The 16,388-nt window shown below is 39.3% G+C and overlaps 1 protein-coding gene across 2 annotated transcripts; it reads left to right on the top strand.

Moving 5' to 3' along the window:
* The first annotated feature begins 404 nt into the window (after positions 1-404).
* Positions 405-1,953, top strand: LOC111891751 (nascent polypeptide-associated complex subunit beta). 2 transcript variants are annotated; one of them, XM_023887819.3, is made up of 7 exons: positions 405-559; positions 891-958; positions 1,077-1,225; positions 1,307-1,363; positions 1,485-1,523; positions 1,625-1,812; positions 1,922-1,953. In XM_023887819.3, exons 2-6 carry the CDS (start codon positions 891-893, stop codon positions 1,798-1,800), a joined length of 489 nt encoding a protein of 162 aa, XP_023743587.1. In that variant the 5' UTR covers positions 405-559; the 3' UTR covers positions 1,801-1,812; positions 1,922-1,953. The 2 variants fall into 2 exon arrangements, with proteins under 2 accessions (XP_023743587.1, XP_023743586.1); XM_023887818.3 differs by having other exon boundaries at positions 406-559; positions 1,625-1,953.
* The last annotated feature ends 14,435 nt before the right edge of the window (positions 1,954-16,388 follow it).

The following is a 16,388-nucleotide window of genomic DNA, read 5'->3' as shown; positions in this document are numbered from 1 at the left end:
TCTCAGAAAGCAAATAGAACTAATAATATTAATTACATTAAAATATGTTGATTACACAAAAATCACAAACACATTGTAAGGAGAGAGAGAGAGAGAGAGATGTGAACTATTATCTTTATTTAATAATAATAAATACTTATAGAAAAAAAGAAAAAAAAAAACAATAAATATAATAAGGACAATTTAGTCATTTTGCTTTAGGAGAGACTAAATCTACATACAAACATGAACCGTAAATCCAAAATTTTTGTGGTTTGGACCATTATTCTGAAAAAAATATATATATATCGCACAGGCCATTTTTACAGTTTTATTAAAAGTTTTGGACAAAGACACATATTATCCCACCGACCATTAGTATAATTTATACAAAAAATGAAATAATAAGGGAAATTTATGAATTCTATTCTAGTGCAGGGTAGGAGTGTATTTTTTTTTTCTAACAGATCTAGGGCGGCATATATAAACCCCGAAGATTGACGCTAGGGTTTTATCTGTTATCTCGGTTCTCCGTCACTCTCAGCTTCCGTTCATCGCCCAATATCTTATCGACGCCAAGGTACGGTTTTTTCGCCTTCGTTACCATCTGATTTCACAAATCGATTTTGACTGTAAATCTATTTATGTACAACAATTTAGCTAATTTAACGATTCGGTTTCTATAGTTTGGTTTACTAACTGAGAGTTATGAACCCAAATTACGACGTCGCTTGAGATTGTTATTATCGACTGTTTGACTGTTAGAGATGTATAACATTCGAATTTTTTTTTGATGTTGTTTATGTTCGTCATCTGTGAAGTTACTTAGGGTTAAAAGATTATTAATTTGCATTTGCATCTGCATCTGATTGTTGATAGTTATTCCACATTTTTTTTATTACTTGTGGCAGATGAATGTCGAAAAGCTACAGAAGATGGCAGGTGCTGTGCGCACTGGTGGGAAGGGAAGCGTGAGAAGGTCTGTATCTAATGTGTTGTCGTGCTTTAGAGATGTGTCTGTATTGAAATAGACAAAAGAGAATGTATCTGTATTGAATTGTTGTTGTTTACATCTTCAATTTGACCTAAACCTGCAGAAAGAAGAAGGCTGTACATAAAACAACCACCACAGATGACAAGAGGCTGCAGAGCACTTTGAAGAGAATAGGTGTAAACGCAATACCAGCAATTGAGGAAGTTAACATTTTTAAGGATGAAACAGTTATTCAGTTCTTAAACCCTAAAGGTACCAATTTTAACTCTTATTCTTTTATTATAACTATAAGTTAACAGGAGAAATCAATAATCTTTGTTCATATGTCTTCAGTTCAAGCCTCTATTGCTGCCAACACATGGGTTGTTAGTGGTACTCCTCAAACAAAGAGTATGTTATCCCTCTTTCTATAAAAAAATAAAATAAGCTGCAAAATATATCTTGCTTATGTAATTATGATGTTTATTTTTTCTACTTAATTAACATGTGTTTTTATTATGTTTTATTTCAGAATTACAAGATATTCTCCCTGGCATCCTCAACCAACTTGGTATGTCTCAACACCTTATTTGATTATTTTTAATCAGATTTTGTTTTTCTGATTTTTGGTGATAAAAAGATTAACTTTTTTTTTTTTATTGTTTTGTACAGGGCCAGATAACTTGGATAACTTGAGAAAGTTAGCAGAGCAATTCCAGAAGCAGGTGCCAGGTGGCGCTGAAGCCGCTGCTGCCACATCAGCACAAGTGGACGATGATGATGAAGTCCCGGAACTTGTGGCAGGCGAAACCTTTGAAGCTGCTGCTGAAGAAGGGCAAAAATCATAGGCTTTTTTTGAGGTCACACCTTTTATATTTGCATTATTTATTGCTTTGAACCTTTTTATTTTATTCAGTAAAAAAGTATTTGATACATTCCATTTTGATGTGTTTGTTTTGTAACTTGTAGGAATATGTATGATTTTTACTCATCTTGCTCTACTTGTTTCTCTGAAAGTCTGGGAAATTGTCCTTCCACAACAACAATTTATGCTTTATAGGATTGTACAATTTGGATATTGTACAACATTTTAAAGCATATGTTGTGTATTACCTTGTTGTGTAAGGATCAGGTCGTTAAAAGTTTTTGGTAGGAAAGGAATATGATTTTGTCAATGCAAAGTTCATTTAATTTGTTTATGTAGAGTATGTAAATCGTTTTTTCACTATTTTAAAGCCGATTAGGCCATTTCCATTTATATTACCAAAAAAACACCAAAACTGTGATTTTTCAAAACCATATCTTAAAAAAAAAAAAATCTAACAACACATTGAAAGTAGCACATGAAAAACATAGTTATTTATTATTTTAACTAGGTGAATTCCCGCAAGTTGTGTGAAAATACAATTGTATAGTTAAAATAATAGCTTTTACCAAATTATTATTTAATATTTCTACTTTGAAACAAAATGTTTGAAACAAAATGTTAGTAGTAAAGCAAGCATAATTAGTTTTATTAAACATTATAGTTTTAATTTTTAAGTCATTGTGATATATACAACTATTTGATAATTTTATAAGCCGTTTAAAATTGTGTAAATTATATATCAAACGAATGATAATATAACGTTTAACAAAATGTACGAATAAAAATATGAACTACAATTTTTAGTAATATAAAAATAGAAAAACATTTATTATAACATTTGTATTAAAAATGATATATATATATATATATATATATATATATATATATATATATATATATATATATATATATATATATATATATAATGAATAATAAAAAATATGAAAAATAAATACTACAACTTTTAATAACATAAAAACACTAAAATATCTATTATAAGATTTATATTAACTCTTCATATTTAAATCACAAATCTCTTCGAATATATTAATGTTTTTAATGAACAAACCTTTACAACCTTATAAAAGAAAAAATAAATAAAAAGTTATTAGTGATTATTAATTGATAATCATAAGTTAAAAGTTCTTGAGTTGTAACTAATAAATATACACAAATTAGAAAACTCTTTTTGTAGTGTGCGTTTCAATTGAATACGATATTTGGAAATGTGTATTTATTATTATTATTATTATTATTATTATTATTATTATTATATTTGTCTAAATAATTTTTTTTGATGCATTATTTTAATCCCTTCAATTATTAAACATAAAGATATTTAATTATAAATTTATAACATACATAGATGCACTATACATTTTAAACAAATCGCATGTAATATACATTTTTGTAAATATTATATGTAATTCTTGTCATAGTAATATCGATAAAATTACTTTCATATGAAGAACATATCATGATAAGTTAATCATAATTACATATCAAACGTTAAAAATTATGTTATCTTTTAAATATTGTCTTATAAATATGTTGTGTAGAATAACCCAACAACAAAATAATAGAACATAAGCATAATCAAAAAAGAATAATTACAATCAAATAAATAAGAACATTGGGTGGTTGAATATATAAATAAAAATGTTACATAATATATATTTAAATAAAAAGAAAAAACTAACATTCGTATACTTTGCTAAAAAAAACTTATATTTGTTTTATGAATCTTATTTTTTCATTTAACACCATTCAACCATAGAAACTTGATGATGATTATTTACTAATCTGCAATCAAAATATTTTTCTTGAAAAAGAAGAATCAGAAAGATATTCCAAGCAAAACATTGATGTTTGGGGAGTCACATTAAAGATTGAGTAATACATACAAATCGCTTATAAATTCATACTTCTCAATGTATTTAGTTTTTCTTTTAAATAAACTCATGTAATACATGAGTCTCACACCTAGTAAAGATCAAATGAGAAACTGAATATAAAGAAAGAATAGAAAAACTTTATTTGTTTTGGTTGAAAGAAAAAAAATCATATTACAATTACCATCGATGCGACATAACCATTTCTTCAAATCATCATATTTGGCTCGTGAATGCTTAAACTATATGAAAACTTTTGAATCACAATATCTTCAACCAAATGACGACTTTATGTAAGAAAAATATACTAATATAACTACATATATAATAAGAGAATGCAAAAAATTATTGGAAATTTATAAATACTATAAATGTTATTAATTAAGGAATATAAAAAGTTATGTAGGTTTCAAATCAATACGGTTTGAGAAAACAAAATATCTCTAAACATATGATTTTGAATGGTATGGCTTGACAAAACAAAATATCTCTAAACATATGATTTTGAATGGTCTCATTTATATTACTGGAAAAAAAAATATAACACGATCAAACTATGAATAAAAAAATGATACATTCATCTACACCCTTGAGTTGTAGAGCTCTTTTAGAGACTCTATCACTGCAAATACGTTCTAAAAGAACTGTTGTAACAACCAAAAATTTTAAACTTTTCAAAACCCATCCGGGTAAATAAAATTATTCAAACATCAACATAGTTCACAAATTGTTTTCAAAACGATTTCATATCAGAGTTGTCAGAAATCCCAAGTCATAAAATGTGAGGATGTGTACGTCACACCTTCGCCTTGCCATGGTCACCTGAAGTACCTGAAACAATAATCAATAAATGTACGCTCGAATACTTAGTGAGTTACCCCCAAAATACCAACATATACAACCCTGTATAATCATAACAAACAACATATATAATGAGCCATCAACATGATTGGACCGCCTTGCAGGGCCTACAACCTATATGGACCGCTCCCGAGCCTTCGGCATGACTGGACCACCTCACAGGGCCTATAGCCTATCCGGACCGCTCGTCGGGCCTTCGACATGACTAGATCGCCTCACAGGGCATACAACCTATCTGGACCGCCCGGGTATGTTGGCCTACAACATAAAGCAGGACCGCCTCAACCCAGCCACCAGACAAACAATCATGTGCACATAAATAACATATGCTAGCATATAAATATCTCAAATAACTGTTCTAATAAACCAATTAGCATAACAATATTATATAACCAGAATACAAACATAACAGGCTACTAAGCATACCATCAACCTAACTACCAGAGTGCTAATCAATAAACATATCATGCAATAAACCTAGATACAATCTGAAGGGCCGACATTGGTGCCTTAGACCTTGTTGATATAGTGAGAATAACTCACCAAGCAAGTAGTGCAAAGCTGAACTGAGAGTCTCCAACCGCTATCTCACCGACCACCTTGACTGCCTAAAATGATGAATACGAAATTAATAAGTGGGATCTCAAAATTGCCAAAGGGGTCCATAGTGTCCATTTCCCTAATTTGGGCTCAAGGCCCATATCAATCCATTACCCCAAGTCCATATGCACAAGCCCAACAATGGCCCAATTTTAAATATTCAGGGCCTAACAAGGCCCAAGTTCAAATAGTCTAACAACGGCCCAACTCGAAGCCCAAATGTCAAAAGCCCAATCTGAGGACGTACGTGGGGCGTACCCCTCCGGTACACTAGGCGTACTCCTGCCCTATGTTGACCGCCATCGGGGTGGTTGACCCCGTACGCTGGGCGTATAGGAATCACGTTGGGCGTACGCGGAGTTTCACCAAAACCCTAATAAGTGCTTAATGGCTTAAGCACTTAAGCCCAAATTCCAGATCCATCAACCAAATGTGCCATAGAACCATAAAGTTTCGAACTTTATCACTTTGGACGTCCAGAAAGTTCTTAACACATGGTCTTAATCCATTAAGACCTTTCTACTTCATGCATGAGACAAATCTAGCTATTAGGACCTTATTTTTATCACTTAGGACTTCTTCTAAGGTCTAAAAGGACAACCCATTTCGTCCAAATCATCACATGCACCATTTTGGGACTTTTGAGACAAGAATGCTTCCATAAAGCTAAAATGACTAGATCTATATCACACAAGTATAAAGTTCCAAGTTTTTTACCTTCTGGAGCTTCTAGGGCACAACAGAACTTAAGATCTATAGCCTTGTTCTCCTTCTCCAACTTCTTGGTGCAATGAATTCACCTTCAAAGGTTTAAAATGCACATTAACTCACACTCACACACAAAACTAGGGTTTGGAACGCTTTATGGGATATGGAGACTGAGAATAATCAGAGGAAATGAGCTATAAGGGTGTTTATATAGTCCCCAACCCTAAATATTAGGGTTTTCACCTGACATGAGTACGCCCAACGTACATGAGTGTACGCTCGGCGTACCCTTATGTACGCTCAACATACTCCTTCCTGACTCAAAGTTGCAACTTTAGCCCTTATACTTCTCATGACCCAACTCAACCAACTCCAGGGACTACAAATGGCAACTAGTAAAAAGAAGAGGGATTCGAAATATACCTGCAAAGTTCGGGATGTTACAACTCTCCCCCACTTGACCTAGACTTCGTCCCCGAAGTTTGCTGCAAGGAATAGATCCGGGTAGTGCTCCCGCATTTCAGACTCTGGCTCCCAAGTCCACTTGGATCCCTTCTGATGTCGCACTGCACCTTTACCACAGGTATTTCCTTGTTACGCAAAATTTTTATCTTCCTTTCCAAAATAGCCACCGACTGCTCCACGTAGTTCAGGCTCTCATCAATCTGAACATCATCCAACAACACTATCGCATCCTCATCCAATATGCACTTCCACAACTGGGAAACGTGAAAAGTGTTGTGTATCTGATTGAGCTCCCCCGGAAGATCCAGTTTATAAGCAACCTTCAAAATGGTCTAATAAATCTGGGACCTAATTTTCCCCTCTTCCCGAAGCGGATCACACCCTTCCAGGGTGAGACCTTCAGGAGCACCATATCACCGACCTGAAACTCTAACTCAGATCGACGCCGGTTAGCGTAGCTCTTCTGTGACTCTGAGCAGTCTGCAGTCGTTGTCTGATCTGCTGAATGCTCTCGGTAGTTTGCAGAACTACCTTGGTCTGACCCATCACTCTCTGCCCCACCTCACCCCATATCATCCTCGTGGAACATCTGCCAGAATCGGGAGGTGAATCGAACATCACGGTCTGAGACGATAGAGACCGGAACCCCATGTCGTGCGACAATATCGCGAATGTACAACTCGGCCAACTTCTCGGCCGATGAGCTCTCCTGAATGGCCAGAAAGTGGGCACTCTTGGTCAGTCGATCCACGATGACCCATATGGCGTCGAAACCCCTTGCCATCTTTGGCAGCTTGGTGATAAAATCCATCGTGATCTGCTCCCATTTCCATATGGGAACCTTAAGAGGCTGCAACTTGCCGTGTGGCCTCTGGTGCTCAGCCTTGACCATCCTGCAGATCAGGCACCAAGCGATCTCTCACTTCATGCACAACCACCAGTAACTCAAACACAAATCCTGGTACATCTTGGTGGCCCCCGGGTGAATAAAAAAGCGATACTTATGAGCCTCCTCCAGAATAATCTGTCTGATCCCACCAGACATCAGAACCCATACCCGACCACAACGGGTCAATAATCCCCTGCTATCCTATACAAACCGGGTGTTCTCACCCTTAATCCTCTCTAGTTTCTAATTCTCCCCCGACGCATACTCTCTGCCTGAGCTTCCATGAGCAAGCTCACAAGTGGGGAATCACTAATATCCGCATGCATGACACTGAAATAGAAGGCCTGGCTGCCTTGCGCCTCAGAGCGTCCACAACCACGTTCATTTTACTAGGGTGGTAAAGGATCTCACAGTCATAGTCCTTGACTACATCCAGCCACCTGCACTACATCATATTCAGGTTCGACTGATCCATAAGATACCTCAAGCTCTCGTGGTCCGTGTAGATGGTACATCGGACCCCATAGAGGTAATGTATCAAAATCTTGAGAGCGAATACTACCGCTCCCAACTTCATATCATTTGTGGGGTATCTCGTCTCGTGCGGCTTTAGTTGTCGTGATGTGTAGGCTATCACCCGTCCTCTCTACATGAGGACCGCTCCCAAACCTATGATGGAGGCATCACAGTATACCACAAAATCCTCCACTCCCTCGGGGAGGGTCAATACTAGGGCCTCACATAATCGTTGTCTGAGGATCTCAAACGCCCACTGCTGCTTAGGGCCCCACCGAAAATCCACCCCCTTCCTCGTCAGACGAGTGAGGGGTACTGCAATCTTGGAGAAATCTTGTATGAACCTCCGGTAGTACCCTGCCAAACCCAAAAAGCTCTTGATGTCTGAGGGAGATCTCGGAACCTCCCACCGCATAACTGCCTCGATTTTGGCCGGATCGACCAAAATCCCATCCTGGTTAACGAGATGCCCCAAGAACTGGGCCTCTCGTAACCAAAACTCGCACTTCGAGAACTTGACATAAAGCCGTTCTTGCCTCAAAAACCCCCAATAACTCCCGTAGATGCTCCTCGACTCCTCGTGCAACTCCCGGGTCTTGAATATACCAAGATATCATCAATGAACACTATGACCGAGTGATCGAGCATCAGTCTGCAGACCCGATTCATCAGGTCCATAAATATCGCTGACGCATTGGTGAGCCCAAACGGCATCACCACAAACTCGTAATGTCCATACTGAGTCCTGAACGCGGTCTGCTCCACATCCTCCTCCCTCACCTTCACCTGATGGTACCCGGACCTCAAATCATTCGTAGAGAACCACGATGCCCCCTGCAACTGATCAAATAGGTCGTCTATCCTTGGGAGTGGGTAATGGTTCTTCACCGTTAACTTGTTCAACTCCCTGTAGTCTATGCACATCCGGTGCGATCCATCCTTCTTCTTCACGAAGAGTATCGGTGCTCCCCACAGAGAATTGCTCGGACGAATGAACTGCTTGCCCAACAGTTCCTGCATCTGTGACGACAGCTCCTGCATCTTCGGTGGTGCCAACCGGTACGACGACTTGGCGACAGGGGCCGTATTAGGCACTAGGTCGATCATAAACTCGACCTGTCTCTCCGGAGGCACTCCGGGTAACTCCTCCGGAAACACGTCAGCAAACTCCCTGACTACTGGGACCTCTGCAACTGAAGGCTGATCCTTGACCTGCGTATCCACCACGTACGCTAGATAACCCGCACACCCGTGCTGAATGTACTGCCGAGCCCTGGAAGCTGAACAAAACCTGGAACCCGATCTGGTGCCCTCACCATAAATCACCAGTTCTCCCCCACTTGGGGTTTGAACTACAACCACTGACCCTCGCAGTCGATCATGGCACCGAACCGACTTAGCCAATCCATACCTACTATCACCCTGACATCCCCCATGGGGATAGAAATTGGGTCAATCGGGAAGGGTACCCCAAATATCTCTAATGTGCAACCTCGGTAGACTGAAGAAGCAGAAACCCCAAGTTCGTGGGCGATATAAACTAGCAACGGACACTCAAACTCCCCGACCGGCAAACCAAACTCTCCACCGAAAGCCTGAGAGACGAACGACCGACTCGCACCCGAGTCGAATGATACCAAAGCAGGTAAGGAGTTCACTAAAAACGTACCATCCACCATATCTAGTGCTGCTCTGGTCTCCTCGGTTGTGAGATGGAAGGTGTGTCCCCGAGCCTTCGGGGGCAATGCTCCGCCCTGCATCCCATTGGTGATCCTCAATGTAGCCGGCGCTGGAGCCTGCATCCGCCTGGCAGCTAGCTGCAGATAGTTGGTCTTCACATGACCAACCTGATGACAGTGAAAGCAAATCCTCATATCCAGGGTAGGGGCAAGCTGGCAACACTCTCGCGCGTAATGCCCCTCATTGCTACATTTGTGGCATCCAGTACTCGGTCGAAATGCTCTGGTATAAACCTTCCCACACTTCCCACAAGTGTGGGCACGTTGCCCTCCTATCCTGGAATCAACGACCTTGAACCGCTTCGATGCCAGTTGCGCCTGCCCTGGGGCTTGTCTCAACTCTCGTAACTGTAACTCAATCTCCAACTCAAACCCTGGAGTATGCCAGATATGAGCTGAGGGCCAGGGAGGGCATGCCAAACTCATACTGAGGGCTCACTAGCATTCTATATATAAGCTGAGGATTGGGTAGTATGCTAGACTCGTACTCAGGGCTACTCATTGGTATTCCAGCCCAGGGACTGAGGGAGCAGGCCAAACATAAGTTATGGGCCCAAAGGCAAGCTAGACTTATGTTGTGGGCTCGAGAGCAAGCCAAATGTGAGTTGTGGGCCTGATAGCCAAGCCAGACTCATACTGTGGGCTCAAGGGGTAATCCAATCTTTTAGTTGTGGACCCAATACATGTTGTTATTTGTATATGTTATCTGATATGTGTTGGTACTTTGGGGAACTCACTAAGCTTTGAGCTTACAGTTTTGGTTTATGGTTTTAGGTACTTCAGTGGACCGTGGCAAGGTGAATGCATGACCGTACACATCCTCGCATTTTGGACTTGTGATTTCTAGAAAACTCTGATAATGTGAATGTTTTGAAAACTACGTTGAAAGAGATTATGACTTTTAAATAATGTGTTGGGGAATAACGGTTTTTGTAAAAACTTATATAGAAAACGGGTTGTTTAGAAAAGTTTAAATTTATTGAAATTTTTGGGATGTTACAAGTGTACTCGATGGGCGTTGATTTTCGTTGACTTTTGAATTTTTGGTCAATTTGTGGACTTTTGGCCGAGGAGGGGCAAAATGGTATTTTTACCCTCCTGAGATTTAGTAGAGAGGCTCGGTCTAGCATTTTGGGGTTATTAATATTAATTATTAATTAGAGTTAAATGTGTCATAGTTTAGGCAAAGTCCAGATCGGGTGCGAGATTTACTGTTTTTTGCGCAAGGCGTGTCTTCTTACTATACTTACCTGTGTGGTAATTTATGTGTGACCGGAGAGTCTTACTCATGTTGTTGACCGGATGGTCTTGTTTGTATTATTGACCGAAGGGTCTTATTTGTTTATACTAATATATGTGTGATTATGCATTTTGTCTTTGTGACTTATGTCGTTATATTATTCTGCTTATATGTTGAGTTATGACCGTAGGGTCCATATTGAGACGTGAGACCGGAGGGTCTTCACTGAGACACATGACCGGAGGGTCCTTATCGATATTTAGTCATGAGAGGCTAATTATTTGTGTATGTGGTATTTTGGGGAATTTAGCTTCATGCTTGCAGTGTTGATTAGATGTGTTTCAGGTACATCTCAGGATCGCGGGAAGGCGCCAACGTGATTGTACACACCGGCCTAATGACTAGGGTTAATGTGGATTCTGGGATACACTGACTTTGTTTTACGATATTATGTATTTGACAATTACATTTTAGCATGAGTTGATGCTATGAACTATGTTTTTGAGAAATTTAAAATGATTTTTTTTTTAAAGTCGGTACAGATTTGTTGACTGACAACACAAAGTAGTACAGTCTCAACCTGCCCGCACTATGACTACAATGCTACAGATAAACATACGAATAACCAGCCAACATATAACAAACAAATCTTACAGACCACTAGACATATCATCATCTTATCTACCATGATACAAATCTAACAGATCACTACAATATACAATCATACGATAAACCAGGATAACAATCCAAAGGGCCGAGCTTGATGCCTTTGACCAGTAAGTACAGTGAGGAAAACTCACATCTTGATTAGATCAACAACTGATGAGGCCTCGACTGTGACATCCCCAAAATCACGACCATAAAAGACCGATTTAATTTATGCTTTTAAAATAATTTTTAGAGTAATCCTTTGATTTAAAAGAGTTGTGGAATTTGTTCCCAAAACAAAATATGATAAATAAAATTTATCAAAGCATTTCTTAAAGAAATGTATTTTTATATATAACAAAACTCGGCATGTCATGTTCCGATACAGACCAAAAGCATAAACGACACATTATAAGCCTTACAACATTTATATACAACTACTGACCTATAAACAAAATATTTTCACAAGTTCGCCAACTTATGCTCTCGCGCAACTACCTGTAATAAAAAGAAACTGAGTGGGTCAGGCTTGGGAGCCTGGTGAGCATATAGGGTTTTCAATCCACAATAAATAATTATATTTAATTTTCACCAACCAACAATAAGTCGATTACCCATTCCCGTTATCCTCACTTTACGTCCCTAAAACAACAACTATCAAGAGGGACCTAGTCTAGGATATTTCATCGGGATGGACATTACTGCAAAGGAGTTTCCTCAATAATAGATGTCCTAAAGGCAACCATAAGGGGGATAGAGTACACCGGTGAACACATCGTTCACAACTCCTACAGGTTATGAACCTACCAACGTTCTACTGGACAGTCTAGAAAGAGTCTGTGGTCGTCATCCATACTCCGCTAGATGACTAGATCAACAACAACATCGAGGCCTCTCATCATTTTATTTGATCACACATCAACTATCTACCTATGTTCTACTCAACATATTTGTAGATAAAAGTATATATATATATATATATATATATATATATATATATATATATACAATTTAAAACATGTATACAACATTCAATCAATACTCATTTCACTAACAAACTCATTTCACTAACAAATAATATATAAACACATAACACATATTTTATGGAGAATACTTCGTATTTATTTGTTAGAAGAAAGAAACTACACAGTTACTCAAAACGTATACTTAATACATTCAACAATACTTGTATTAAGTCATATTTATGAAAGAGACTATGCACTCACTTGATAAGACAATGCTCGGACATCACTACGGCTCTTAAAGCAGTATTCTTCGGTGAAATTGGGATATCTTCACACACCGGACTTCTCGCGGGCAGAGCTTCGGCTCTAAAACTCTTTTCTTCTCGGGATCTTCGGTGCTTCGGGACCTGCTTCGGATTTCGGGATGATACCGGGGCTTCGGGGGTACTTCAAGACAGCTAGAGAGGGTCCGGGAGTGAGAGAGTGGGGAATTAGCAACCATGGTCGGCTGCCCTTCAACTTCTATTTATAGGGCTGAAATTCTATGCTCACGTCGTGAGGTCGATGTCATGGCGTTCTTCATCAGGCCACTTGCCCTGGAAGACGTCCATCACCTGCTCACGTCGTGAGCTCTGACACTGGGGTTGAAGTTCGTGCCCCGAACTTCAGAAATTCATATCTTTCGCATACGAGCTCTGTTTTCGACGTTCTTTATATGCACGCGTAGCTGAGATTATGCTCTACAACGCTCGTTTAGACTCCGTCGGCTAATTTTGATTTTAACTTTTATTATAATATTTTTAGTAGGCCGGAACAGGAAAACTCCGTTAGAAATTCATAACTTCTTCATCTGACGTCCGATTTCGTCTGTCTTTTTACCGTTGCGTTACTATCGACGAGATCTTCGATTCTCTTTTAGATTGTTTCGGCTAGAAATCACTCGATCTCATATTCGAACTTGGGCTGCATACCGCTAAGTCGAAACTTTGAAAAATCATAATTTCCTCATACGAAGTCAGATTTAGATGTTCTTTTTATGTACGCTCTCGGTTTAACGTATTCTACGACTCTCATTTAGATTACGAAGGCTAAATATCGCTTTATCGTAAACTCACTATTTATGTCACATAGTGTCGTATCGGTTCTGACACGAAACTTCGACAGGTCATAACTTCTTCGTTATAACTCGGATTTCGGCATTCTTTATATATATCCGGAATCCTTGTCGCAAACACTACAACTTTCTTCATAGATATCGGGCTTATCTAATATTTTATTATTACGCTTATTCTTGTTCTTAATTCATTTAAGTCACACAATTAAGCATAAAACATATAACACTAAAAATAATACATTTTTATTATTTCACAACGGTTTACAAAGGTTAACCTAGACTATTACATCATCATTAATGCCTAGCCTAGAAACACGGGTGTTACATTGGCTCCAAATCTCAGCTTACCGCCACCTATCCAACCAAAATACCAATCCGAAAATCAACATCCAAAGGACCAAATCTCAAACACCAACCAAAATACCCAACATACCCCTCTAAGTCAAACTTGTCAAAGTCGAAAAGTCAAAGTCAATAGTCCATGTTGACTCGAACATGTCGTGTTGACTTTGAAGCATGCCGTGTTCCGCCTGCATCCAAACAGTCGGGAAAATCCTGGCCAACACGTTGTTTTGACTTTATAAACACGTTGTGTTTGCCAAAGTTCTAACAACTTAATACATTAAGCCGTTTCCCTTGATTCCAAGAGCTCCAAAGCTCAGATATAGTCCGAAATGAGATTAAGAAGGATAAAGTTTCCAAATTTATCCATTGGGACCACCAAATAGGTTTAAAACTCAAATCATAAGCTTGATGATGCAAGGCTTAACCAAAAATGAACTTAATCCTTAAGGTCTGAAGTCCATCCTTTCCACAAGTGATTTTGTAACAGCCCGGAATTTCAAATGTTGATATAATTATGATTTGGGGGTGTTTTAAGAAGGGACTCGGCGAGTTGGAGCCTTGACTCGCCGAGTAGGATCGCAGACCGGGTCGTGGGTTCGCGACTGGACTCGACGAGTCCGATATGGACTCGGCGAGTCGACGCTGTTCAGCAGAAACCCTAGCCGTTTCGTATTGGGTCGTATTTAAGGGTTGTATTGTCGTCATTTCGCGTCTTTTGGCCGATTGTGGAGAACCCTAAACGACTGTGACATCTAGAGCAAACTTGAAGACCACTATTGACCTTGAAGAAGTTGTTAGGCAAGAAGAAGAGGAGTTTTGGCTAAAGGAGCAGCAAGGGAGTCATATTCTGAGGGTTGGGGACACAGAGGACACATTATTCAGGTAAGAACTCGAATTATCCTCTGCTATGTTGATGTGTTATGGGATTAGGGTTTATGAAACCCATTTGGTGATTTGATGGATTATTATGTTGTTATACATGAGTTTATACCCCGGTAATAGGATGATTAGAGGTCCAGAAGTCCCATGATTGTGTATTTCGGGACCATACGTATTTCAGGAAGCAGTTGCTCGTCTGCATGGCATGGACTCGCCGAGTTGTTCTTCAGACTCGGCGAGTAGCTTGAAGATTTACTGGACTCGCCGAGTTGTTCATCAGACTCGGCGAGTAGAGTCGGGGTGGCCCCGCGATTCTTCCACGAGGACCTCGTCGAGTCATGAGGGATACTCGACGAGTAGAAAGGGATTCCGCAGGAATTGGTGAGGACGACCAGACTCGCCGAGTCGCCAGGGAACTCGCCGAGTCCAGTCGAGCTGACAATGGACTGTTGACCAGAGTTGACTGGTGTGATTTCTTAGGGTCAGTTAACGTGGAAGATAGAAGTGCTAAAAAGGGATATATGATGAGACAGGGAGCTTGGAGCTCGGAGGATCAAGTGCAAGGGATTTCGGGAGTTGCTATCTCCCAGTGACCGCGAGGTGAGTCTTCTCACTATACCTCACCCGGAAGGGTTTGATTGTGTGACCGGAAGGTCAAGTATGTTGTGTGTTATGCTTATATGCTATGAATGGAAAGTTAGTTGCTACGCGTGATATACATGCTTATATATGGGCCGGAAGGCAAGGTATTATGTGACAGAAAGGTCAGGTATGATATATGATATATGTGCTTTATGTGTTAGAGTATTTGTATTATGTGTTATGTATGTGTATGGGCCGGAAGGCAATTATCTTGTGGACCGAAAGGTTCGGGCCGGAAGGCGATGTTATGTGGATCGAAAGATCCGGGCCGGAAGGCAATATTATGTGGACTGAAAGGTCCGGGCCGGAGGGCGTATGTGCGTAAGGTATATTGGGGAACTCACTAAGCTTCGTGCTTACGTTGTTTATGTTATGATGTTTCAGGTTCTTACAGTAACGCGGGATGGCAACGGTTCGATTGTACACACCGAAGAAAGAGTTGTGTTTTGGAGGATCCTGGTCTTTTCTTATAATAAAAATGGAACTATGTTTTGTAATTCGAATGTGAATAAGATTCTAAACAAGTGTTTTTAATATTAAATTGATTATTTAAATGGAAATTTTATTTTTAGAAATCACGGTGTTACAAATTGGTATCAGAGCCTTGGTTTGAGGGATTCGGACGCACCTACGGGTAAATCTGGACTCAAACTGAGGAAGTAAGAAAAAGTTTTCCAAATAAATGGTTTTCTAAAAGTGAAAAGAGTTCAAAGAGAAAGCAAGAAAGAGCAGTGTGTACAATCAGCCAGAGCCAAACGGTGATTTCCCAAAATACCCTTACTTTTGTATTATGAAATATCCATTATGCACTTTATGAGACATTATTGCATGCTAGAGACAGGCTAGGTATTCCACATCTTAGGACTAGAGTGGCCTGATTTGTGATGCCTTAGTCTAGGGTTTGCTGTTATATGTGCGTTATGCTTTTGTGTGTATGTGATGAGTGGAAATATCTAGTTAGAACGCACAAGGGGTAAAGCTACGGGGTACAGAGGTACTCCCGAGGATGAGCCGAGAAGGTGGAGCTACCACAGATGGGGAGTCCTATGTATGCTTCAATGCTCG

Source organism: Lactuca sativa, chromosome 5 (genome assembly GCF_002870075.4).
Source record: "Lactuca sativa cultivar Salinas chromosome 5, Lsat_Salinas_v11, whole genome shotgun sequence".
NCBI lineage: Eukaryota > Viridiplantae > Streptophyta > Magnoliopsida > Asterales > Asteraceae > Lactuca > Lactuca sativa.
This window is presented reverse-complemented; position numbering and strand designations above follow the sequence as displayed.

What these genes read in the sequence shown, in the direction of transcription:
- LOC111891751 (XM_023887819.3), top strand. Translation starts at nt 891, where the DNA reads ATGAATGTCGAAAAGCTACAGAAGATGGCAGGTGCTGTGCGCACTGGT. An exon ending in TGGTACTCCTCAAACAAAGA is followed by an intron (nt 1,364 to 1,484) that starts GTATGTTATCCC and finishes GTTTTATTTCAG; the next exon opens with AATTACAAGATATTCTCCCT. An exon ending in TGGCATCCTCAACCAACTTG is followed by an intron (nt 1,524 to 1,624) that starts GTATGTCTCAAC and finishes TGTTTTGTACAG; the next exon opens with GGCCAGATAACTTGGATAAC.